The sequence below is a fragment of the Bactrocera dorsalis genome, chromosome 6, assembly GCF_023373825.1.
Source record: "Bactrocera dorsalis isolate Fly_Bdor chromosome 6, ASM2337382v1, whole genome shotgun sequence".
Lineage (NCBI taxonomy): Eukaryota > Metazoa > Arthropoda > Insecta > Diptera > Tephritidae > Bactrocera > Bactrocera dorsalis.
Window position 1 is genome coordinate 20172615 of NC_064308.1, and position 27006 is coordinate 20199620.

At 37.4% G+C, this 27006-nt stretch overlaps 2 protein-coding genes and 1 pseudogene across 2 annotated transcripts in view; all 3 read left to right on the top strand.

Annotated features, from left to right (window-relative positions):
* LOC105229320 (inactive rhomboid protein 1) overlaps nucleotides 1-13547 on the top strand; it is a 54399-nt gene extending 40852 nt beyond the window's left edge. Inside the window, exon 7 of the mRNA XM_049460035.1 lies at nucleotides 12494-13547. Coding sequence (XP_049315992.1) covers nucleotides 12494-12814 — 321 coding nt within the window. The 3' untranslated portion in view covers nucleotides 12815-13547. The remainder of the gene's footprint in view (nucleotides 1-12493) is intronic.
* LOC125779285 (uncharacterized) lies at nucleotides 1820-12487 on the top strand. The gene is made up of 4 exons (XM_049460512.1): nucleotides 1820-3779; nucleotides 3834-3937; nucleotides 4007-4154; nucleotides 4209-12487. Exon 4 carries the CDS (start codon nucleotides 10053-10055, stop codon nucleotides 11748-11750), a length of 1698 nt encoding a protein of 565 aa, XP_049316469.1. The 5' UTR covers nucleotides 1820-3779; nucleotides 3834-3937; nucleotides 4007-4154; nucleotides 4209-10052; the 3' UTR covers nucleotides 11751-12487.
* A 3662-nt stretch (nucleotides 13548-17209) lies between the features above and the next one.
* LOC125779551 (uncharacterized) lies at nucleotides 17210-18944 on the top strand (annotated as a pseudogene).
* Nucleotides 18945-27006: the final 8062 nt, after the last annotated feature.

The following is a 27006-nucleotide window of genomic DNA, read 5'->3' on the forward strand; positions in this document are numbered from 1 at the left end:
CGAGAAATTTTGTGATCCTGTGCCTTTTGATGTAGGCTTTTCAATAAAAATATTTTTTTCCTGTTCCACGTTGTTTTCTTCAGACCATTTGATACACTTCTCAAAGCAGTCGATGGCATCAGGATGCTTTATTGGCGGCACAGCTACAACTGCAGCGGTATCACTTTCCTCCTCTTCCGAAATTTCTATAGCTAGTTCATTTTCAGTACTCGGGTTCTCTTCTACAAGTACATTGTCTACACTGTTCCATGCTTCCAAATCATCTGTGTTGAAGTTTGATATTCGCCTATCTTTAACGATTGTCGTCTCAATGTGCCAGCTTGTGTACCTTTAACACTTCTTATCACTTTCCGGCAATTTTTTAAAATTGTGCAAACACTCGATTTTGGAATACCATATTTCAAAGAGATTTCTTTCAGGGGTTTCCCCTTTTTATTTTCGTCAATTATTTTTAATTTGTCACCCAAGCAAAGCCGTTTCCGAATTGAAGGCATTTTCAAATAATTTATGCGATATCCTCACTTTACCACTTTGAACTCACAACTGATATTTCGCGCAATGAAGCGTGCATAAAAAAATAAATAGAATTCTAGAACTTAACTGCCTGCATTGTTTTTTGTTGTAATACAACCAAAACCAAATACAAACGCCATACATTCGTAATATCGAGTTCATCCAATTTCCAGCTTTCGTTATATAGAGTCATCAATGTATTGAAAAACAGCGTTCGTTATATTGAACATTCGTTATATCGGCGTTCGTTATACTGGAGCACCACTGTATATATATATATATGTATGTAATTGTATATATACTGGCATATACATTAGGGTGGGTCGATTCCGGAATTTTTTCGATTCGGTATTTCTAATAGTGCGGAAAAGTTGCCTTAGTACTTCCTGATTCCAATGCAACTTTTTGTTTTGAGATCGGATTGCATCTTCAACCCGAACCTCGGTCTTGAAATTTCGGAAATTCGCCTAAAATCGTGAAATTGTCTACCTAGCACCTGAAATACGCATCTCATGGCAAAATGTATAAAACAAAAGTTATTTGTCACGTCATTTGCTACCGAAATGGTATATGTGATCATGGCCGTAGGACGAACCGTTCCCGAGATACGAGCGAAAAGGCGGCGCGCCACAGCGCAAGGTGAAAATCGGCTTGCGGCCACACTTCTTGACGTTGATTTCGCCGAATGCTATCACTCACATTCATTCACCTACGCCAAAGGACACGTTCGGATAGGTCTCCACACAAATATTTTTTCATCGAGTTCCTTCACTCTTGTCGGTGATTTCGCCGAGTTCTATCACTTACATTCATTTCCCTGCGCCATACGACACGTTCGGACTGGTCTCCACATAAATATTTTTTCATCGAGTTCCTTCACTCTTGTCGTTGATTTCGTCAGGTGCTATCACTTATATTCTCTCAACAAAACACAGAACCGATGAAACAATCAAGGCCGCTGCTCTATAACTTACTCCAAATCTTTGGGCAGCTAGCGCAGTGTGTTGTAATACTAGTGTGTTTTGTTTGGTTTTAGAGGATGGAAGAGAAAATTCATCATCACCATCGTTTTTCGAAGAATCAATGTGCTACGCGCCTACATTGTTGTCGTCTGTATGAGAGTCTGGCTGATCTGAATGGTCACGTGTTCTAGCTGATACTTTTCTGGTAAGTGTTGATGTTGAATGACGTTTTGAAAGCTTTTCTTTACGTTCATTTTTCTTTGTAATCTTTTTTGTTTCAGGTAGATCAACACTTCCCATGCGACCAATTCTTGTGGTTCTCTGGTCCAAGAGAAATGGTTGTTCATTGATAGGAACTTTCCTTTCCTTTGGACAAGTGCAAGAAGAAAAATAAATGCATTTACAAGCAGCGATGTCAAATAATTTCCCAGCAGAATAGACAAAGTCGTCTCTTTTAGAGCTCAAACCTATTGGGTTCCTTAAAAACATTTTTTTAAGAGTCAGAAATTTCTTATGGTATGTGGTGAGCATTTGTACAACTCTGGTGTGTGAAACTATCGGAATAGATGACTTTTTGAAAGTATTTTCAACCTTTTTTGCAACTATTTCTGTAACCTCTTTACTCCTAAGTTCATAGTTGTCGCCTCGGAGTCGCCCTATACCAAATCTTTCAAACTGATAACATAAAAGAACATCCTGGTAAGTAGGTAACTGGGACTGAGAGAGATTGTACGGATACATGCCAAACACAGGACATTTCTGTCTAAGTTTAAATTTAGATACAGACATTTTGAGTTCTGTGTTTTGTTGAGAGAATATAAGTGATAGCACCTGGCGAAATCAACGACAAGAGTGAAGGAACTCGATGAAAAAATATTTATGTGGAGACCAGTCCGAACGTGTCGTATGGCGCAGGGAAATGAATGTAAGTGATAGAACTCGGCGAAATCACCGACAAGAGTGAAGGAACTCGATGAAAAAATATTTGTGTGGAGACCTATCCGAACGTGTCCTTTGGCGTAGGTGAATGAATGTGAGTGATAGCACTCGGCGAAATCAACGTCAAGAAGTGTGGCCGCAAGCCGATTTTCACCTTGCGCTGTGGCGCGCCGCCTTTTCGCTCGTATCTCGGGAACGGTTCGTCCTACGGCCATGATCACGTACACCATTTCGGTAGCAAATGACGTGACAAATAACTTTTGTTTCATACATTTTGCCATGAGATGCGTATTTCAGGTGCTAGGTAGACAATTTCACGATTTTAGGCGAATTTCCGAAATTTCAAGACCGAGGTTCGGATTGAAGATGCAATCCGATCTCAAAACAAAAAGTTGCATTGGAATCAGGAAGTACTAAGGCAACTTTTCCGCACTATTAGAAATACTGAATCGAAAAAAGTCCGGAATCGACCCACCCTAATATACATACATATCTGATAAAAGGCCTACAAATACTTACATTTGTGTATCTAAACACACAACATTAAAAATCAAAAAAAGAAAAAATTTTCAAGTATTCACTTGACAACATTTTCCGGCAATACCCCTTATACTCAAAACAAGTACAAGCAGGGGTCGAATCGTTACATCCGTGCACGGATCGGCAAACGTACGAAAGAAAATTACGTGATACGTCAATCGTATGTGGCGATTGGCATTATGACATACGAAAGCGAACGGATCGTAATGTGTTTTCAATTCACAATAGTTTTTAAATTCCACATTGCTATGGATCGTATTTTTAGGTCGAAATAGATGTGGAACTGTCAAAACTGTCGCAAAATATTGAATAAATTTGTTAGTTTAAACATCAAACGGTTGAATATCAAGATGGATCCGACTTTGTTTTTTTATTTGAGCTCTAGTGAGAGTGATAGTGATGAAAAAATAGTGCGGAGGCAACTAAGAGATCGGAGCAATCCTTTGGCACTGCCGAACACAGCGTAGGTATATAAAAATTAAATCATGAAACCTCATTAATGAAGTTTTCTTTGCAGATTTTTAAAACGATTTTGTCTAAGTAAAGAGGCTTTTGAATATGTCCTAAATAATATATGTTTAACGTAATCTGACGTCAGAGCAGTGCCTCCAGTGCTACAATTAGCAACCACGCTCTCACATTTGGCTAGCGGTGGATACCAGCACAGTGTAGGCAGTGACTATTTAATCGGGATTTGTCAAAGCACTGTTTCGAAGCTGACATCCCATGTACTTAAAGAAATGGAAACGAAGTTGTGCCCTCTGTTTATACGGTTTACACCAGAGTGTAAAGAGTGGTTTGTGCAGCAATATAAAATTCCAGGAGGTGAATATACACTTTACTAAAATAGTAATATTACTAATTATAAATAATTTTTAGTTATAGGGTGCGTTGATGGAACCCACATCGGCTTACAAAAACCCACAGTGAACGAGCACATGTACTTCAATAGAAAAGGCTACCATAGTATCAACGCTATGATAGTAAGTTGCTTTTATAATATATTTCTTGAATATACATTTATGCATATTTGTTAAATTTTGTATTGTCAGATATGTGATCACACTTACAAAATTTTGGCTATTAACTGTCAATACGGTGGTGCAGCCCACGACTCATTTGTTTGGAAACACTCGGACCAGCGAAGAGTTTTGGAAGAACGATTTCAGCACAACAGGAATGAAAATTCATGGCTTTTAGGTATATTTTCATTTTGTTCTTTTTACCACATTTATTTTATTTATATTTTAACAGGGGATTCTGGCTACCCATTGGAACCATGGTGCATAACTCCTTACAGAAACGCTTCGGAGGGTGCAAGTGAAGCTATGTTCAATGAAATACATTCCAAGGCAAGATGTATCGTCGAACGAACTATCGGAATTTTAAAAGGACGCTGGAGAATTTTAGGATATGGCAACAGAGGAAGGTATCATCCGACAAAAGTGGCAAGATTTGCTAACGTTTGTGCAGCATTACACAACATTTGCATAAAATTTAAAATAAATTATGATCCTCAGAATTGCGAATCTGACCAAACGGATATCGACACTGGGGTAGCGAACCGCCTCACCGCAATCGGCCAAACAATAAGGGATCAAATAATGCACTCTTTAATAAATTGAAGATGAAAATGTCTATGTATTTATTCTTGTAAATTTTTTTCCCTTCTAAACTGAAATACAAAAATTTTGTTCATATAAACTCATTATTTTTATTAGTCGTTTCATCACGTTTGTTGGTTTTATCACATTTCTTAAATATTAAATAAATAAAATTCAAAAAAAAAAATAAAGCTCTATTAAATTAAAAAATTCATTAAATGCTTAAAACTAAAAATTCATTAAATACTTAAAACGAAAAATTCATTAAATGCTTAAAACTAAAAATATTTACATCAATGTACCAAGTTTTATAATAAATTCCTTCGTAAGGTTTCGAGCTCCAATTTTTTTATCTTGTGGTCTATTTCCCTTGTTGATTGTTGGATGCGGTGCTTTTCCAACTAAATGGCAACCAGCTTTTCCTGTAGTGCCAGCATTTTTTCTTGTGCTGCTACTAACCTATCAAACTTCTGGTCTATTCCTTTTTGAAAAGCCGATAGCGACTTCATGTTTTGTTGAAGTAACTCCAACTTCTCGTCACTCCTACTTTTTCTCCTCGGTGTGCGTGGAGTTTTTTCTGTTGCTATTGTTGTAGCGAGTAGCGACTGTGTGGAAGTTGTTGGGCCTGGTAAGGAGCTGGGGAAAGGGCTTGCCTCCTCATCACTGCTATCACAGTTAACGATAAACGTCGAAGCTTGCGTAGTTGGGTTATTTCCAAATGCAGAAACATTTGTTATGCCTTCTACGAAAGCTTCGAGTCCAGCTGCTTCAATTAGCAGTTCGTCCGTCACAGTGATCAACTTTTCATTATAGGGCTCTCCACCAGTTCGCTGCTTTGATGCCTTATTGAAGGAAAGTTTTTTTTTGCTTGATATTTTTGATCAGCAAAAACCTAAAAAAACCATAAAAATTAATATTTTATCAAAATATATTGCATATAAATTATATACATACCTTCCTCCACAACTTAGCATCTTTAACTGGTGGCCCCACGGCATTAAGCTGCTTCGCCAGTTCCTCCCATAATTTGTTGGATGCAATTCTTCCTTGCGCAGAGTTTGGAAGGTTATTTTTTGCCAAACATGGATGGCTTGACATGAATTCCGCCATCACATCTTTTTGTTTAGGACTTAGCTTATTATAATTTGTCCTAAAATAGATTTATTATTAAAAATTAAAAATTTACCAAATACTCACATTTTTAAATAATTCGTCTGTTACGATCGGTAGTTTGCGTTCGAGTGACGGTTCGAACGAACGGATACGTTTATATACTCGTTCACGTGTGTCATCATGCCAGATTACGATAGAAGCGTTACGATCACGTATGTCATAATACGAAATACAGACTTTTACGTGACGAGTGATACGTTCACGGATGTAACGATTCGACCCCAGGATTGCGCAAAAAGTAAGCTAAGGCAATTGCGAAATTAAAAAAGAAAAATAAGAAAACCAAACATACTTACGAGTATATGCCAATAGTCACCACTTTCATATGTACATATGTACCTTACATACCGAAGCAAAGTGAAAGACAAAATTAATGCGACATACACCCACATGTATGTATAAACAGCATAACGAAAATTAAATTTTACGTATTAACCAAAAGTGCATACCTGCACTTCACCGAATTTCTATTCCCGCGTTATCCGTACGGCAAATATTATATACATACATACATACGGCATACAATTTGCCTATGCCGGTATATACAACGTATGTAGGGTACAAAATTAAATTAAAAATTTACAAATTTTACAAAACTCCAAAAAAATAAATCGGTAAATTCGAAATTTTACTTTATTAAAAATTTTAAAATTCGTCATTAAAAAAAAAAATTAATTACGGTCAAAATAAAACAAAAATTTTAGAGTTGGTAGAAAGGAAAAGCAAATACATAAGTATTGCCAGTTTCAAGTGTTTACACACAAACTTATATCGGCACCTGTCCAGCAATACCCCTTGTTCTTGTTAAAGCACAAGCAAGCAGGATTGCAAACAAAACAAAAAAAATAATTTTTTGCATCTTACGTATGCACATAAACACGCACATATTGTGCAAACTTATATACAAAGGTCATCAACCTTTTTCTCCTTTTTGCATTATCGCTCGTATACGCAAGTATTTGCTAACGAGTACGAAATATTAAATAAAATAAAAAAACAAAAACAAGAACAAACTAGTAGCTAAATACATAAGCACCGTGAATAAGTAAAACGAAATACGCGTTCGTTATTTGATACATTGCGTATACAACAAAAAAAAAACTTTTTATCTTAAAGATTTCAAGCGTACTTATTATTATCATAAGTACACTGAGAGAATTTTTCTTTTCTCATATATATATTTCAATTTTATCTTATTATCGAAATGGAAGGAGATTCTAAGGAATCTAAATCAATATTTAAAGTACAAAAGTACAAAAAATTACTTCAGAAGAAAAGAGCCCATGTACACCTGCTGATGCTACACGCTCGAAGCAAGGTGCTACAAAGCAAAAAAAGATGAAAGATATTTCCTATACTAAGTTTATTGCTGAGAGTGACAGTCTAATTCGATACTGCACTCGATTTTCATCTTCACCGATTCAAGATAACTCTGAATCGGTATTAGAAATCAAAAAAGAAAATCTAAGCAATTTCTGGACACGTCTCCAAACTGCGTATGGCGCAATTGTAGAATCTGACGAATCAGATCTACCTGAAAATTTCAAATCTTCAGCATACTCCAAATATGAAAACTGCTTAGACCAGTACGAAGAAACGAGAGCTATGATCTCCGATCAGTTGAGATTAATTAAAGCAATTGCACCTACTCCACAACCGAGAGTAGAGCTGCCACAAGTGCAAAGCCAAGAGGCGAGTTCAGCCATCCACCTCAAGGTGCCCGCATGTGACACTGAAATTTTTCATGGTGGTTATGAACAATGGCCGTCCTTCCGGGACATGTTCACAGCCGTTTACATAAACCACCCAAAATTATCTAATGCACAAAAATTGTATCACCTCAGATACAAAACAAAAGGTCAAGCAGGGGTATTAGTCAAACAGTTCGCTCTTAATGACGAAAATTTCAGTTATGCTTGGGAAGCCCTAAAAGCTCGTTACGAGAACGAAAGAATATTAGTCGACAAACAAGTCACAATATTGATGAATTTACCAAAAATTCAAAAAGAAACAAGTGAAGAATTTATTAAACTCCAATCCACTGTTTCAAATTGCTTGTCGGTTCTAGCGACACAGAATATTCCCACAGACAATTGGGACCCCATTCTGGTAAATATATGCACATCCGCATTACCAGAAAAATCGTTACTTTTGTGGGAGCAATCGCTCTCATCACGAAGAAAGTGCCAAACGTCGCAACAAATGAACGATTTCTTAACTACCTAATACGAAATTGCAGAAAGGGTAGATAAAAAAATGGTCAGAACTAAAAACGTTCAACACGACCTTAATCGAAGCTTCATTAGACCCCAAGCGAGTAACAACAACAACTTAAATCGTAGTTTTTTTCAAAACACAAGCGTTCACATCCGAACAAAATAAACAGGCACAGGCTGAAAGCTTGCGAGAAATTTAAAAAACTAAACATTAACGAAAGAAACAATTTCGTAAGAACGAAAAAATTATGTACCAACTGTCTGTCACATGCGCATACGCTTAAAGATTGCGAAAGCAAATTTAATTGCGTTTACTGCCATAAAAGACATCATTCAATGTTACATATAACAAATATTTCCAGCTCAGACCCAAACAATGCAAACGTACAACGAGCAACAGGATTAGTTGCCACAACAAATTCTGAAAACTGCCAAAAAGCACCATGCTGCTCAAAGGCGTTAAAAACCCAAACGCATATCACAGTAGGGTACTATTACCGACAGCAGTTGTCTCCATCGAACACCGAGGAGAACTGTTTAAACTTAGGGCCTTAATAGACCAAGGATCTCAACGATCTTTTATAGCGTCAAGGGCACAAAGTAGGCTACAACTGCCAACAAAACCAGCTAATTTTGAAATTACGGGAATGGGCGGAAGAGTAGTACAAAACTCAAACAAAATCTGCCCCATTACCCTTATTTCCTCCAAGCGGATAAGCGCATTCAAGCAGAAGCTATTGTCTTACCGCAACTAACAAACATGCTTCCAAGTTATCATATAAATAGCAAGCATTGGCAAAAGGTTTCACACCTTAGGTTAGCAGACCCCAACTGCAACACTCCCGCTCAAATAGATATTCTATTAGGCAGCGATCTCATACCTCAAATTATTCTCGAAGGTGTTGAGAAAATTACAAAAACACTTCTGGCGCAAAATACCATTTTCAGATGGGTCCTAAGCGGACTAGTTGCGGAACCAGTCACAACAATGCCAACTCAAGTTGAGGAAATCTCAAACGAGTACCTCAATACTCAACTAAAGAAATTTTGGGAGTTAGAAGAACTTCCCCCCATATCAATCACAACCCCAGAAGATCGATATTGTGAGGATTTTTACAAATCCACAACTACTCGATTAGATAATGGCCGGTACGTCGTACGACTACCACTAAAGCCAGAACTCGCCTTAGGTCATTCTCGTACCTCTGCTATCCAACAGTTTTTAAGTATGGAAAAAACCTACTTAAAAAAGGCGAGCTAAAACCAGAATACGATAGGGTTTTAGAAGAATACCTCAATTTAAACCACATGGAGGAAGTCAGCCCTGGCGAAAAAATTATAAAAAGTAAATACAATTCTTTTTACCTGCCACATCATGCAGTAATAAAGCCAGACAAAAAAACCACAAAGGTAAGAGTTGTCTTTAATGTATCAAAATCATCAAGTTCGGGGAATTCCCTAAATGACATTTTATTTACGGGACCCACGCTTCAGCCAGATTTAATGCTCCTCATACTAAATTGGCGTATATACAAAAAATACGCTTTCAATGGGGATGTTGAGAAAATGTATCGACAAATAGTCGTACATGATGATGATCAAGATTTTCAGCGAATTATTTTTCGAAAATCTCCCAATAGTCCACTACGCGACTTTATATTAAAAACAGTTACCTTTGGCGTAAACTGTGCCCCATACCTCGCCATTCGTACACTCCACGAACTGGCAGAAGACACAAAGTCAGAATTTCCTCTGGCAACACAAGTGTTGAAAACACAAACGTATGTAGACGACATTCTGTCTGGAAGCCACAATCTTCCACAGGCATACGAGTCACTAGCACAAGTGACACAAGCGCTGAATATAGCAGGGTTTCCGGTAAAAAAGATAACGGCGAACCACCCTAATATTTTCAAGGACATACCTAAAGAAAATCTATTAGATACTAATTTCCTTAAATTCGAAAAGGAAAGCACAACAAAAACTTTGGTTTTCAGTTTTCATACACTAATGAGTCAATATCCGCACTATCAGCTATAACAAAGAGGCAAATTTTATCCTCGGTGGCAAAACTTTTCGACCCCGCAGGATGGCTTTCGCCAATTATGATACAAGCAAAGATTCTAATACAAGAATTGTGGCTAGACGGAACTGACTGGGATGAACAAGTGAAACCACTTCATTTAGAAAAGTGGTCCCAGTTCGCGGGTAATCTGAATGATATCTCACAGATACAAATCCCACGATGGATAAATTATGCCCCAGAGCACAAAGTCGAACTACATGGCTTCTGTGATGCCTCTGAAAAGGCATATTGTACCACCATCTATGTGCGCACACAATCTGACACAGCGACCACCAGTCACCTACTGGTAGCCAAAGCAAAGGTGGCTCCGCTAAAAACAATAAGTCTGCCACGACTGAAACTATGTGGTGCGCTACTACTAGCCAAACTAGTATCCATGGTGCAAACGCATCTAAATATGACCAAATACAAATTGTATCTCTGGTCTGATTCCGAAATTGTATTAGCCTGGTTAGAAAAACCTCCACATGCATGGATGACGTATATTTCCAATCGAACGTCTCAAATCCTTGACCTAGTGGGATCAGCCACTTGGCGACACGTGGCCAGTGCTGACAATCCTGCTGACCTAGGTACAAGGGGGTGCAAGCCTCTGCACCTTGCAACCACCACCCTTTGGTGGAATGGCCCTCGATGGTTAATAGAGTCCCCCGATTCTTGGCCCCGATCGCCCATACGCAATATAATTGCCCCCGAAAGTCGAAAAATCGACTCCTTTCACACGACATTGGATGATACTGACATCCTTGAGCGATTTTCATCATACCCTCGAGCCCTCAGGGTAATCGCTTACATGCTCAACTTCATAGAGCGACTCAAACTTAAAATTAAGGGAATGCGCACAGTACATCCCCAAGGCGATACATTGACGCACCTAGACCTAGAAAAGGCAAAGATCGCTCTTATCACTTATACTCAGTCGCGCCACTTCAGCTGCGAGATGTCACTACTAAGAGAATCGAAGCCGATTGACAAAAAGAGCTCACTCTTAGTACTAAATCCATTTCTGGATACGAAAGGTCTGCTTCGTGCTAATGGTCGGCTTGCTAACTCAAGCCTGACATATAACGAACGCCATCCTCTAATAATACCAGAGAAGTCTCGACTTGCAACATTGCTACTCAATGTACTGTATGTACATATACTAATGTTGCACGCGGAACATCGCCTAATGCAATATGTAATCCGCCAAGAGTTCTATATTCCCCGGCTTAAGCCTCAAATAAAAAAGTACATTTTCATGTGCAAGATCTGCACTATGCATAAACAGAAGATGAGGACGCAGATTATGGCAGCACTTCCACCGGAACGCTGCAACTTCGCTCTGCCTTTCACTGTCACAGGTGTTGATTTTGCTGGGCCTTTTCAGATAAAGGCATCCATGCTAAGGTCTCCAACCCTAATGAAAGGCTACGTGGCTGTTTTTGTCTGTTTTACGACAAAAGCAGTGCACCTCGAGCTATGTACTAATTTGACAAAAGAGGCTTTTCTCGCGGCATTTGCTCGCTTCGTCGGACGACGCGGTTTTCCGTCCAAACTTATGAGCGACAATGGAAAAACCTTTATCGGAGCTCAAAGAGCCACAGAAAAACAGTTTGTAGACTTTATTAAACAAGTCTCCCCTGAGATTGTACAAAAGTATGCCCCCAAGGCATTAATTGGCAATTCATCTCCCCAAGAGCTCCTCATATGGGTGGTTTATGGGAATCAGCTGTAAAAAGCTTCAAATCACACTTAAAAAAAGGTAGCTGGAAACTACAAATTTAATTACGAAGAATTTACAACTCTATTAATTCGCATTGAAGCCGTTCTCAATTCACGGCCACTAACAACACTCTCGCAAGATCCCTCAGATCTCACAGCCCTAACACCAGGGCACTTTCTCAAAGGAGCACCCATTCTGGCCACACCTGAGCCAGGCGTGGAGTCGCTATCCTTATTAAATCGATGGGAGAGAATTAAAATTTTCCATCACAATTTCAGTCGCAGATGGAAAGAAGACTATTTAAAGGACCTCCACAAAAGGTATCGATGGAAAACATCAGAAAATGCGCCAAAGCTTGGAGATTGTGTACTTATTAACAACGATTGTCTTCCACCTACCGAGTGGCGACTTGGCCGTATAGAAAAGCTCCATTATGGCTCAGACGGTCACATACGCGTCGTTGATCTCCGTACTCAAAGCGGAATACTCACCAGACCGCTGGTTAAATTATGCTTTCTACCAACCGCGGATAATAACGAAAATCCGATACTAAACAATCCGAACATAATGCCGTAACGCAAATTAAAATAAATCAATGAAATCGCAACCCGCAACCAACCGTTAACAATAACAACAAAAATAAAAGTAACAAAAGAATGGTCGGTCAATACGACGACCCAGTCATGCCACATAACGTGGCCCAATCACATTCTATTTATATACTACCATGTATATTCAAATACAATTTCTTACAGAGATCAAGATGGACGTGGACATGCCTACAATCCCAACACCAACTGTTCGGTCGGCAACCAACGTGGCACGTACTGGGCCTACTCCTCCACTTCGTCCAACCAATGCGACTGTATCGAATGCCGCTTCTGGTAGAGGCTCACGAGCAGCCCCATCAACGCCATCCGCTCCAGCCGAGCCGCGTCGCATCCGATGCCCGCTATGTCGCCGGAAACATCGACTCCAGCATTGTGGGCTCTTTAAGGAGCTCACGCCAACCCAACGCCAGCGGGTTGCCCAGGCACATGAGCACTGCCTCAGCTGCCTGTCGCACACACATGTAACGCAGGAGTGTGCTTCCGATGATTTATTCCACACGTGTGGCAGACCACATCACACGCTGCTGCACAGGACCCCACGACGCGATGTAGGTCGGCCATCTGCCTCAAGCACGGCTAGATCCAGGCAAGCAAGCCGGACGGTACGACGTCGAACCACTGCAGCCCGGCCTGAGCCCCATCAATGGCGTCCGCACTATGTTGCACCAACCAGGCGTCGTCCAAAAGCGCCACAGCATCGCCCCGCTACTGGACTCAGCAACGTGGTGGCAACACTCCAGCAATTGCAGAGATTGCTAGGCTGAATATTCGCCTAGGGGGGCCGGGATGGCTAAATGAGATAAGCCGCCCCCCCCCCCTAATGCCACTACACCAATACACCACACACAGAGAACCCACATTCCACAAGACCCACACATCGACACCACCCACACGCGAGAGGACATCCACACACGAAAACACATATCAACTGTCAAAAGGGTCAACTTAAAAGTTTTTCTTCAGTCTCGTTTTGACCTACAAACGGAGTATACCACATCGCCGCCTAAGTCTCGTTACGATCAGTAATCGAACCGTACGCATCGCCGTGGTGACCTCGCGCCTTTTCGACATCCGCACATCTTTTTAAAAATAATTAAATCAAATTAACTTTAGTTACCAATATTGTTCAAAACCTTTAAATTCATTCACCCAAAGTTTGTAATAATTGAATAATATTACAGTACAGTGCATTAAAACCGTGTTCGAACTATTTTAATAATCTAACCGAGTGTTTTGTATTCAAAGAAGTTACAGTGGTAAGTGTGCCAAAAGAGCAGGTGAATTAGAAATTGCTGCTTTAAACAGTCCTTTTTTCACAAATGTATTTCTTGGAAAAATTAGATAACACGAAAAGGAGAATGATCATTTCTTTACAAATGTATTTCTAGGAAAAATAAGAATTCATATTTTTGGACTACTATATAATAATTGTGGTTAAGTATTCCTATATAAACAACGTAATACATATTTATTTTATATTCATTTGTGGTTTTGCGCGCAATAGATGAGCATTTACTTACGCCTCCTTTACACTACTCGCGAAGTTAAACGTATTTCTCAAAGCAAAACAATGTCGGAAGTAAAAAAGAAGAGACGGCAATACTGTGCGGAATACATTAAATTCGGATTCATTGAAAATCCCACAAACCCATCCTCGCCTTTGTGTGTTCTATGTCTAAAAACATTTTCGAATGAAGCAATGAAGCCTTCAAGACTGCAAGATCATTTGAATAAAATGCATCCAGATAAGAGAGACAAGAATATAGCATATTTTCAAGACATAGAGAAGAAGCATAATACTCAGCAAAGTGTAGGAAAACTTTTTTCGGCGGCTGCTAAGCAAGATGACGACAGACTTCGAGCATCGTACAATATCTCTTTGTTAATTGCTCAAAAAGGCAAACCACATAACATCGGAGAAGAGTTAATATTGCCAGCAGATATTATCCGAAAAATTCCTTTGAGTAATAATTCTGTGCAAAGACGAATTGATGAAATGGCTGAAAACATTGAAGAATCATTGTGCGATCACAAGCCAATTCTCAATTCAGCTCGATGAGTCCGCTTTACCAACTAATGAAGCATTGTTGTTGTCTTACGTGAGGTTTATTAAAGATGAGAAAATATGTGAAGAACTATTATTTGCTAGAAATTTAGAGACCGATACAAAAGGCGAAACCATATTCAATATATTGGAAAAGTTTTGCGATGAGAAAGAGATTCCTTTGAAAAATATTATTTCAATTGCTACGGATGGCGCTCCGGCTATGATAGGGTGCCATAAAGGCTTAATAGCGCACTTAAAAAATAAAATTCCAGATGTTCTTGGTGTACATTGGGTTATTCATAGACAACATTTAGTTGCTAGAAACTTAAGTGAAAAACTATTTCAATCACTGCAATATGTCATCAAAGCAGTCAATAAAATCCGCAACAGCTCTTTGAATGATAGATTATTTCATCAGCTTTGTGTTACTAATGACGAGGATTTCAATCGTTTGTTGTTTCATACTGAAGTTCGTTGGCTACCAAGAGGCAATTGTCTGACTCGATTCTACAACCTGTTTGATTCTGTTATAGAGTTCTTGAAAACTAAAGATACAGAATTTCAAGACAAGCTCATAACATCAATGAATGATATAGCTTACATGACAGACCTGTATAAATTGTTCAACGACATGAATCTCCAACTGCAAGGCGATAAACTAAATTTAATTAAAACAAAAAACGTCGTTGCTGCTTTCGCAGCCAAACTGCTTCTACACAAAAAGAATCTGGGCAGACGTGAGTTTTACAATTTTCCGAATTTATCAGTATTATGCAGTAACGACGAATTGTTTGCCTATTGCCAACATTTGGAAAACCTTCACATTGACTTCACCGAACGATACCAGGACATTTTGAACTTAGAAATACCAGACTGGGTGTTGGATCCGTTTTCAAATGTCAACACAGCAATGTCACCTCAGCGGGAAGAAGAACTTATAGAATTGACAACAAACGAGGAAATAAAAATCAAGTTCAAAAATGGTTACCAAGAATTTTGGCTACAAAAACCGATCTCTCAATTGTACCCTGGATTGTGGTCAATCGTTCAACGATTCTTGGTAGCATTCCCATCGTCATATTTGTGTGAACGCGGATTCAGTGCTGTGACAACACTGCTTACTAAAAATAGAAATCGTTTGCTTGTTACCGAATGTGGCGACTTGCGACTGTTCTTGAGTAAATTGGAACCTGATATTAACAAACTTATTAAACAGCATCAGATTCATCCTTCACATTAGTTTTTATATATGGATCGATTATTTTAGTTTTATTTTTAATAAACGATTCTCTATTTTAATACTATAAAGTTATGTTTCAATAATCATTCTTATTGGCAGGTGGAGCCCGTAAGAGTTAACTTGATACCTAAGCGCCGTTGTATGTTACCTACTGCGCCCAGGTTTCAAGTTGCTGGTTACAGTGAAAGTTTCGTTCAGAATTCTACGCGCTTTTCTATGCGGATGATTTGTAACATCTAGTCTAAATCCCGGTATATTGAAATTAGTTTTATTTGTTAGATGAGTTTCTGAAATAAGCATTATATCTATATTCTTTTCAGACAGAAATCTGATAATCTCTAATTTATGTTGGTTAACACCGTTAGCATTCCATATACAGATATTTAGTAAGCTCATTTTTTACTTAATAAGTTTTGCAGCATTTGATTTTGAGATTTTATTAAATCTTGGGTTAAGTTTTGCATGGTCGACATAAATTGTGTCATACACTGCGTAAGATTTATAATCATAGTTTCATAGTTTGTAGGATTTTACGGCAGTTGCATTTGCACAGTGTTGCCTTTCACCACATTTGCTTAGCTAAGGTTGCAATAATTTCATTACGGGGTGTTTGTAACAGTTGGTTTCGACGTGCTTGAATGCCCTGTGACAACTTCGACTTCAAATCTTCATATATAGGGCAACCTCTGTAGTTAGCAGTGTGATTTCCTCCGCAATTGCTGCATTTTTTATTTAATTCTTCTTTCTTAAAGGTGCAGAAGTGGGATGTAAATCACCACATACCACAAACACTGCGTAGAGTGCAGTATGATTTAGTATGCCCATATTCTTGGCAGTTAGTACATTGTACCGGACCGTTTCTTTTAAGTGGTTCTTCCACAGTTACTCTACGATGCAGCAAATATTTCAAATTATACATTGGATGTGTTTCATTTTTTTGAAATTGATTTGAGTACGGCAACAATTCAATTTTCAACATTGGCTGAGGTACTTTGTTTGTATTAAATATATTTACAACTGTTTTAATCCCAATACCGCATTCTTCCAATGCCTCTTTGACTTCACTAGAGTCTTCGGCGAACTCTATACCCTTGATTACAACAACTAGGCCCCTAGAGCTCTTCAGTTGATACGAATAACAATTTTTATTTTTATTTGACAAAAATTTAACTATTTCCATGAAACTTTTTTCAGTGTACGACTGAATTTTTGTTTCGTCTGTATTGCCTTTTTTCAAAGGCACTATATGAAAATAGTGCCAACAATTTCACTTAAAATCGCAACAAAAGTATTAACGACTGCGGTGGTGCCCTTCGCATCGTCGTCTGAACCATTGCTTAGTATGGCAAATCTGTTGCCATTTAAAACTTCCGTTTTATTTTTATTTGATGTGCCGCCTTGAAATTTTTTAGGATTGACCTTTGAAGGACTTAATTTCCTTTTTATATTGACGTAGCGGTCAATGCCTGTTTGTACAGACAGGCCTTTTTTATTACGTTCTCAGTTTGCGTTGTGATTTTCTTCGTTTCCTGTGCGCTTGCTGGTACCTGCAGACTGGTTGCGTCAGCCAGGGTTGCCGATTTGGTAAAATTTTACCAAATGTGGTAAATTATTTTCCCCTTGGTAAAATGTGAAATTTTTATTCATTTTGGTAAATTTTCAAAATTTAAGTCCATTTCGATTGAATTGTATTATCTTTAATTTTTTTCAAATAGTTTTGTAGAAACATTTAAAAACGTACTATAAAATTCTTCCCTGGTTAGTAGTCTTAAGCACATTTGACATAAATGAAACCAGCACTGTTCCAGCGTTGCCATAAATAACAAAAAATTTATCAAATAACAACAGCCACAGTAAAAACACCAATGTGGTTGCGGTTATTTGGTTAATTTTTTGTTTATGGCAACGCTGCACTGTTCTTCTGCTTTCCACGTGTCAAATGGTGTTGGATATTGCGCGTTTAAGTTTTTTTTTTTTTAAATAACTTAATAAATAATAACAAATCATGGATAGGTAAGTGAAAATGTGCTCATAGTTTTTTAATTTTGATTCCAATAAGAAAATCATCATATGCTTTATTCATTTAGATTTGTTATACGCAAAAGACCTGCACCTCCTGAAGAAGAGCATGAAACCAGCAGTGACAGTGGCCGCAGGTAAGACAGTTTGCTAAATATATGGCCAAATGTATCATGTCTTTATTATTTCTGTGCAATGATACACATCCCGTAAAAAAAACTTGGAGAAAATTCCGAGATGACTGGCTATCGAGATTTTCTTGGTTGCGGAATAAAGATGGGTGTAGCTATTGCATAGCTTGTGATAAGAAGCTGTCAAACCATTTATCATTTAAAAAAAAACATAATGTTTTCACAATCCACAAACAAAACGAACAGAAAAAAACATAAAATCCAAATGGACAAGTTGTTGGATGAAGAACATCAACAAATGTCTAAGCAAGTACATCATGCGGAGTTAACTATGGTTATGTTTCTTATTTGCCACAATTTGCCATTTTTACTTATGGGTTTCTTACCGAAACTGTTAAAAGAGTGCTGTCCGGACTCTCGAATTGCACAGCAGCTTCATTGCGGCCGAACAAAAGCCGCAGAATTGGTGGATCAGTTGGGTAAGAGGTCATGTGAAGAAATTACCGAAAAATTAAGAACGAACAAATTTTCTCTGATTGTGGATGAAACCACGGATGTTTCGACAAAAAAATGCTTAATTTTAATTGTTCGATTTTTTGACAAATTTCCAAGAAGTGTTCATGACAAATTTTTAGGTTTAATAGAATTAAAGTATTGCGATGCGAATTCCATCTACTTAGATATTAAAAAATTCTTTATGCAACGAAATATTCCTCTTAAAAATGTTATCGGACTAGCAACCTATGTGGCAAATGTAATGGCCGGAGAATTGAATTGCCTAAAAGAAAAGTTGAAGTCGGACGTAGATCTTTTTTTATCAAGTGTACTTTTCACTCCCTACATTTATGTTCAGCTTGGGCGTGTAAACAGTTGCCGCATCAAATCGAACAACTTTGTCGCTCTATATACAGTTTTTTTTCTCATAGCCCGAAAAGAATCGAAGAATTGAAGGAATTTTAAGAATATTGTCAGGTGGAGCCCCACAAAATATTAGGCGTTTCTTTAACAAGATGGCTTGCCTTGGAACAGGTTATTAATAGAATTGTTGAACAATGGCTTCCACTATATTTATATTTTCTTGATCGTGTGTTAGAAGTGAACGGTATTAAAGCTTCAGACCTGGCATTGCAAATGAATGAGCCCGATGTAAAGGTATAAATGACAATACCGGTTGTTTATAAGTTTATAATGTTCTTCATTTCCCTTGCTTCGGACAAGGGCAGCCGTAAAGGCTGAGCGAGTAAATACAACTGAACTTTTTAAAACTATTGCAGCGGCGACTACGCCTAAATACCTGTCTGAATAAACTACACACGCTCTGCCGCGTGACTTGCCAGCGCAGTAGCAGCGATGGGTGTTTGTTGTTGTCACGCGCAACTCGTTGAGCGCCTCGTCAGCAATATCGTTGGCAATGGAGTACCTGGCTTCTGTAGTTTGAAAAATAATTTCCGCACGCTCAGCTCCAGACGCATCGTCAGCGATTTCGGTGGAATTGAAATGTTGTCCGGAAGCGTGTTGTTGCTCTTGTTCTTTTGTTGTTGGCTACTATGGTGTGTTAACTACTCCCCCGCTAGAAGAGGGGACGTCCACGGATCCCTTAAGAACGCTGCTCAATATTGCAATATTAGCACTGCGCTTCCGTACTTTGTAGATTATGTAGGCTGATATGCAAACAATAAAAAATACTATTGTTAAGGTGTAGGCTATAAGCCACTGAGACGACTGTGCTTCGACAAGCCCACTCAACGATGCAATGTGTCGCAGATTTTTTTGGTTAAGGTAGTGCAGGTAGGAAGTGACAAGAGTGTGGTATGATTTGTCAGGTTCACAAATTGTGCGGGTGCGGCCTCGGGATGCGCGAGTTGCGTCGTCAAACGACTCCACCACTTTCAAACTTGTCGATTTACCAAAAAAGACAAGTATTTTCTAAGTATTTTTTATTCCTATAAAATGTAAGTTGAATCTTCAGATTCAACTACATACATACATATTAACATGCATAAATATATAATATGCATAAGCAAGCAATCATATTTTAAATTCCTTAAAAATTAAATCAAATACCACTGTTATTATTTGATATGTTTATTTAAGATATGCCGGGTCGTTGATGCTGAGGAATGTCAAGTCAGCACAACGGCTTCAAGTAAATTTAGCAAATAATTTATAAAGAATAAAATAATTAATAATAAACTGAACGGCAAGCCGCACAGTACGGAAGTACCGGAGTTTTTATTCAAACCAAAGATATACAATATCGTAATTGGCGCAGTCGGTAATTCGGTGTTCCCTATTTTTCTACTATAAAATACATCGTAACAATTTTAGTGCGTTGAAAGCAAAAGTTATTCTCAAACTTATGCCAAATAAATGAAATATTATGAAGTAAATTAAACTATATAAAATACGCTAAATAAATAAATTGTTAATAAATTATTAATAAATTTTGCTAAATAAATGAAAGTTGCAAAAAAAAAAATAAAAATAAAAGAAAAACTAATTTTTTAAGGCGTCATATTTATGTAAAGCATATACAATTTCGCATAATTTGTTGAAGTAAAAAAAAAAGTGATCTACAAAATAATTTTATAAAAAAATATACATATGTAATTGTGTACCAGAGATATTTGTAAGTGCCATACAAAAGCAACATCAGCAGCAACAACAACAACATTAACAAAAGCAAGAACAACAACATTAACAACAACAACGGCACCAGTAACAGTAACAACAGTAACAACAACAAAAACAGCAGCACCAACAGCAAGGTAAAATAATATTCAACTAATAATTTAAGTAGTAGTTTTATTTGAAGTCATTACTTTCTTTGTAAAAAAAAAAAAGTCAACGCAGAAATTATACTCACTAAATGTTTCAATCAATTCAAAAACAATAAAGTTAGAAATAGAAACGAACGCAATTGTTTTATAATTTTTGTTGCAAAAATAAAATAAAAATAAGAAATATGGCAGAGCAAATAGAAATGCTAACTCGATGCTTGGCATCTTTAACACAGATAGCTGCACAAAATGCAGCAATAAATCAACTTACAATTAGGAAATGTATCTCCCTTTGAAGGAATTGTAAAAAAATTGCCATCTTTCATTGAAGCAGTTGACAGGGTACGAAGAAATAGAAGAAGAAATAGTATTCAGCGTTATTTATGATTTGAAAATTGGTGGATCAGCAAAAAATTTTTTGCAAATAAACCCACCTGAAAATTGGGAAAGTTGTAAAACTAAATTAAGGCAACATTATAGACCCACAAAAAATCAAATGATGATCACGAAAGAAATTTCGATTCTGAAAGTAAATAGTATAGCTGAATTAAGTAAAAGATTAAACGAAATCGTGGATGATGTAACAGAATATAGTGCACTAAGCGAAAATGGTGACAATATGAGAGAAATTTTTTCAGGAATGCTAATTCAGCGAATAAAACAATTAGCATCAGGGACATTTGCATATACAGTGCAATCGGTCACATCATTAACGGAAATGGCGAATGAAATTTATAAATTTATTGGGTTGGATGAAGGCAATCTAAATCCTTATCTAAAAAAAGGGGGAAACAACTTTCAAGCTAATACCAAAAATAATGGTGTTAACAACAAAAATTTTTATTAAGGACAATATCGTTCACAAAATCAAAATTTTTCTGAACAACAGTATCGTCCACAATCCGGACAATGTCAAATAAACCTTCATCGACAACAATCCAATCAAACAAGACAGCCTCGATGGCAAAATCGTACAAACTATTCAGAACAAGTTCGAACAAATCAAAATCATTATAATTATTCACAACAGCAAAGAAATTCAGTAAATAGTAGACAACAAGTACAAAATAGGGGACCAGAACCCATGGACGTGGACACTATGAGTAGGAGAGGTGATCCACAAGAATCAAACACGAACGAGGAGTTTTTTACAAATTAGCCTCGGAATCATCAAACAAAATTATAATAATATTAACATTTTTTGTGAAAAAATTGTATGCTTTGGTCGACCCAGGTTCAACCATAAGTATAATGAAAAAATCGAGTTTCGAAAAATTTAAATTACCAGTGCTTGAAAGTGAAAGGATAATTAAAACGCCAAATGTTAAGGTAAAAAGCCCTTGTCCCAAAGAATTTAAATACCCGGAAAACGCAAAAATGAGATGGTTATTAATGGATTTTAAGAAACCATATGATTTGTTAATAGGAAATGATTTCCTTTTTAAAAACGTTAAAACCATTGATATCGAAAAAATGACAATAATTTTGAAAAATGGTGTGAATCTTCCATTCTATATGAAAACTATGCAAGAGCAAGTTTATTCATTAGATATAAGTGAAGTAAAGAACATCAACCTCGATCATTTAAAATCAAATGAGAAAAAGGAAATCGAAAAATTATTAAAGCATTTCAATAAACTTATCTATAAAGCAGTAGTTCATGAAATTAAAACAGTTACGGATCAACAAATAAACTCAAGAATTTATAGATTAACTCCAAGACATGAAGAAGAAGTAAGAAGACAAATTTCTGAATTAGAAGAGCAAGGGATAATAAGAAAAAGTCACAGTAGATATAGCTCGCCTATTCTAATAATACCGAAAAAGATAGATAATTCAGGAATACAAAAATTCAGGCTAGTGGTTGATTATAGGAGGTTAAACCAATTGACTGTAGACGATAAGTATCCTCTACCGAATATCGAAGGAATCTTAGATAAATTGGGCAAAGCACAGTACTTTAGCACTATAGATCTAGCAAAAGGTTACCATCAGATTTTAATGGCAGAAAGGGACATCCAGAAAACAGCTTTTGTCACTCCGGTAGGACTATATGAATACGTCCGAATGCCTTTCGGGTTGAAAAATGCCGCAGCTACTTTTCAGAGATTTATGAATGACATATTGAGGGAATATATAAATAAAATATGTGTCGTATATTTAGATGACATATTAATTTTTTCAACTTCATTAGAAGAGCACATAAACTCATTAAAAAAATTTTTTTTTTAACTACAAGAGAATAAATTAAAAATACAGGCAGATAAATGCAGTTTTCTTCAAAGAGAAACTACATTCCTAGGACACATTTTAACAAAAGAAGGCATCAAGCCTAATCCAGATAAAATTATAGCAATTCAAAAGCTACCAATACCAAAAACTGAGAAACAGTTAAAAGGATTTTTAGGAGCAACGGGCTATTATCGAAAATTCATAAAAGATTATTCTAAAATAGCTTACCCCATGATAAAATATTTGCAAAAAGGCAATAAAATAAACGTTAAAGATCCACAATATATTGAAAGCTTTGAAAATTTAAAAGCACTCATTTCATCTCACCCAACTCTCAAATTCCCAGAGTACGACAAAGAATTCAGTATCACAACTGATGCTAGTGACTATGCTATTGGAGCAGTGCTTTCACAGCGAGGCCCACCAGTATGCTATATTTCAAGAACTCTAAATAATCATGAGCAAAAATATTCAACTACAGACAAAGAATTTTTAGCGGTAATTTTCTCTATTACATATTTTCGACCATATATATATGGCAATAAATTTAAAATAATAACTGATCACTGTCCGATCAAATATCTTGTTAATAAATATAAAGGAAAAGAATTTTCTCAACGCCATCAGAGATGGTTATTGAAATTGCAAGAATACAACTTTGAAATACAATATTTAAATGGAAAAAATAATGTTGTAGCTGATTTCTTGAGTCGAATTGAAAACTCACCAAAAATAAAAGAAGGTAACGACAATGAATCAAACTTAGCATTGTCGGAAACAATTCATTCAGCAGATGAAGAACTGCTTGAACACTTTCCAATTAAAGAAGAAATTGTAAATAAATATAAAATTCAAATTATATTAACATATAGACAAAAAGAGCAAATGCAAAGACTCCTTGGAAGAAAAATAATTGAAATAAACCCAATGGATGAAAAAGAAGAGAACAAGGAAACATTAAAAAAATATGTAAAAGGAAACGGAATAGTAGGAATATTTTCAGAAGTATCTGAAGCAGATTACCATAAAATACAAAAACTACTTATTGAAATGTTTGCTCAAGATAGAAGTTTAAAATTTATAAAATGCACAAAAAGAGCCTCAGAAATAGAAGAAGAAGAAGAATTACATAAGCAAATATCACTATACCATACAAAAGAATCTATGCATAGTGGCATAAATGAAACCTATAATACATTAAAAGATAAAATATATTTTCCAAAATTCAAAGAAGAAATACAATTGATAATAAATAATTGCCAAAAATGCCAACAAATCAAATACGATAGGAAACCCATTAAACCTAAATTTCACCTAACTGAAACTCCAACCAATAAAAATGAGATACTTCATGTAGATATATTTCATTTCAATAAGCAATCATTTGTAACAGTAATTGATAAATTAACAAAATTCGCAGCGGCTTACAGAATAACAGACAGAAACTGGAGAGCTAAAAAGACAATAATTATGGAACATTTTGCGAAATTCGGTAAACCTAAAAAAATTATTATGGATAATGAGTTTAGAGCTAAAGAGATAAAATATTTAAATGACGAAAATGTAGAAGTCCACCACACAAAACCAAATAGCCATACAGGAAATGCAGACATTGAGAGACTGCACTCAACCCTGTTGGAAAAACTAACAGGAATTGAGGATTCTAGTCTTTCAACAGAAATGAGGATACAAATTGTTATATGCAACTATAACGATAGGTACCACTCAACTATCAAATGTTCTCCAAGGGACGCCAAAGAAAACATTTGTCCATCCATATTACAAGATAGAATAAATACAGTAAAACAGAAAACAATAGCCAAATTAAATCAAAACAGAGAAGAATATATAGAAAACAGACAAACAGGACCAATTAAAAACTACAAAAGAGTAAGGCATAAAGACCAACCATATTTCAGAATATTTCCCTTACAAAACGTCCATCCGGCAAATATAAAAAGACCAATGAAATTGGCAAACATAGAAAATCCAAATGAGAATGATGACGATTCATTCAGTCTAAGGGCATTTAATGGAGATAATAACATTTAATTTTTTTTCCTACATATATATACATGATTTTTTTTTACCCCAGTGGGTAAGGGGTCTTTCTAGAATATACCAATGGTAAGAGATGCCTGTCGTAAGAGGCGACTAAAATCCAATTTAATTTTTTTTAAATCAAAACTTAAAACGATTATACATTTTTACTTTTACAGATGACGATAATAATTATTTTTTTAACAATAATCATATCATTGGTGACAGCACTTTTGCAAATTACACCAATAATAGAAGATGCGGGGTATACAATTATACCAACAGCGGACATGGAAATAGTTAACGAAATAAGTACAGTTATACATACTATAAATCCGAACAAGATAGCAGACGTAGTTGATCAGGTTAAAGAAAATATTGAAAAACTTAATATTGAAAATAAAGAAATTTTGTTTGATGAAATAAAAAATATGGAGGATGGAGTCATGTGTAGAAGTTCACGCAAGTGAGGAAAGTTCTCTGATCGCCATTCACTTGGGAGTGGCCAGAAACGATTCTTTTGCATATGACTCAAGCAGCTCACGACTTCCGGTCTTTGACCAAGTATCCTCTGGGTAGCCTAAGAACATCCGTTTGAAGGCGAGCTAACGTGAGAAGGCGAAACATCCCCTGCATAGTGTTGTACGCTGGGTTTGGGACCCGCCACGTAAAAAAACACCCCCAATGAAAAGAAACAACAAGCCTCGGATGAGTGACCCCCCTTTTGATGACGACCATGGCAAACGAAATAAGGATTACGAATTGAGGGCATGCACCTGGAATGTCCGGTCCCTTAATTGGGAAGGTGCCGCTGCCCAGCTGGTTGATGTCCTCGTGAAAATAAAGGCTGACATCACCGCCGTCCAAGAAATGCGATGGACGGGACAAGGACAGAGACAAGTAGGTCCTTGTGACATTTACTACAGTGGCCATATAAAGGAGCGCAAGTTTGGTGTTGGATTCGTGGTGGGAGAGAGACTCCGTCGCCGAGTACTATCATTCACTGCGGTGAATGAACGTCTAGCCACAATCCGCATCAAAGCGAGGTTCTTCAACATATCGCTGATTTGCGCCCACGCCCCGACGGAAGAGAAGGACGATGTGACCAAAGATGCCTTTTATGAGTGCTTGGAGCGCACTTATGAGAGATGCCCCCGCCACGATGTCAAAATCGTGCTTGGCGACTTTAACGCCAGGGTGGGCAAAGAAGGTATCTTTGGCACTACGGTCGGTAACTCCACGACGAAACATCCCCAAATGGGTTGAGGCTGAGCGACTTCACCGGGGCCCGAAATATGGTTATCTGTAGTACTAGATTCCAGCATAAGAAGATACATCAAGCTACCTGGCTGTCTCCGGATCGAAAAACCACCAACCAGATCGATCATGTTGTGATAGACGGAAGACACGTCTCCAGTGTTTTAGATGTGCGTGCGCTCCGAGGTCCTAACATAGACTCGGACCACTATTTTGTTGCAGCCAAAATTCGCACCCGCCTCTGTGCAGCAAAAAACGCACGCCAACAAACATAAGGAAGCTTCGATGTCGAGAAGCTGCAATCACAACAGATAGTCGAACAATTTTCGACTCGACTTACACTTCTGCTTTCTGAGAGCACTCGTCAACAACTCGGTATAGGGAAATTGTGGGACGGCATTTCAAGCTCCTAACGTACAGCTGCAACCCAAACCTTTCGCGAAAATGTAAACGAACAGCTGGTACGACGAAGAGTGCCGTATCGCATTGGAGAGAAAGCAGACTGTCTACCTCGCAAGGTTATAATCGACCACAATACGTGCGGGATGGGGGTGAAGTGAGACACATTTGCAGACAAAAAAGCTTGACAAGCTGGTCGACAGAGGTAATACTCGAAAATTCTGCGAAAATATGCGGCGACAAACAGAAGGTTTCTAGACAGGAGCATACTGTTGTACATACACAAGGAAGGTTCGACGTCGAGAAGCTGCAATCACAACAGACAGCCGAACGATTTTCTACTCGGCTTGCACTCCTGCTCTCTGAGAGCACTCATCAACAATTCGGTATAAGGGAACTGTGGGACGGCATTTCAAACTCCTTACGTACAGCTGCAACGGAAACCATTGGTTTTCGGAAAGTGCAAAAGAACAGCTGGTACGACGAGGAGTGCCGTGTCGCAGCGGAGAGAA

Excerpts from the sequence above, each read along its gene's own strand:
- LOC125779285 (XM_049460512.1), top strand. The coding sequence starts at position 10,053 with ATGATACAAGCAAAGATTCTAATACAAGAATTGTGGCTAGACGGAACT.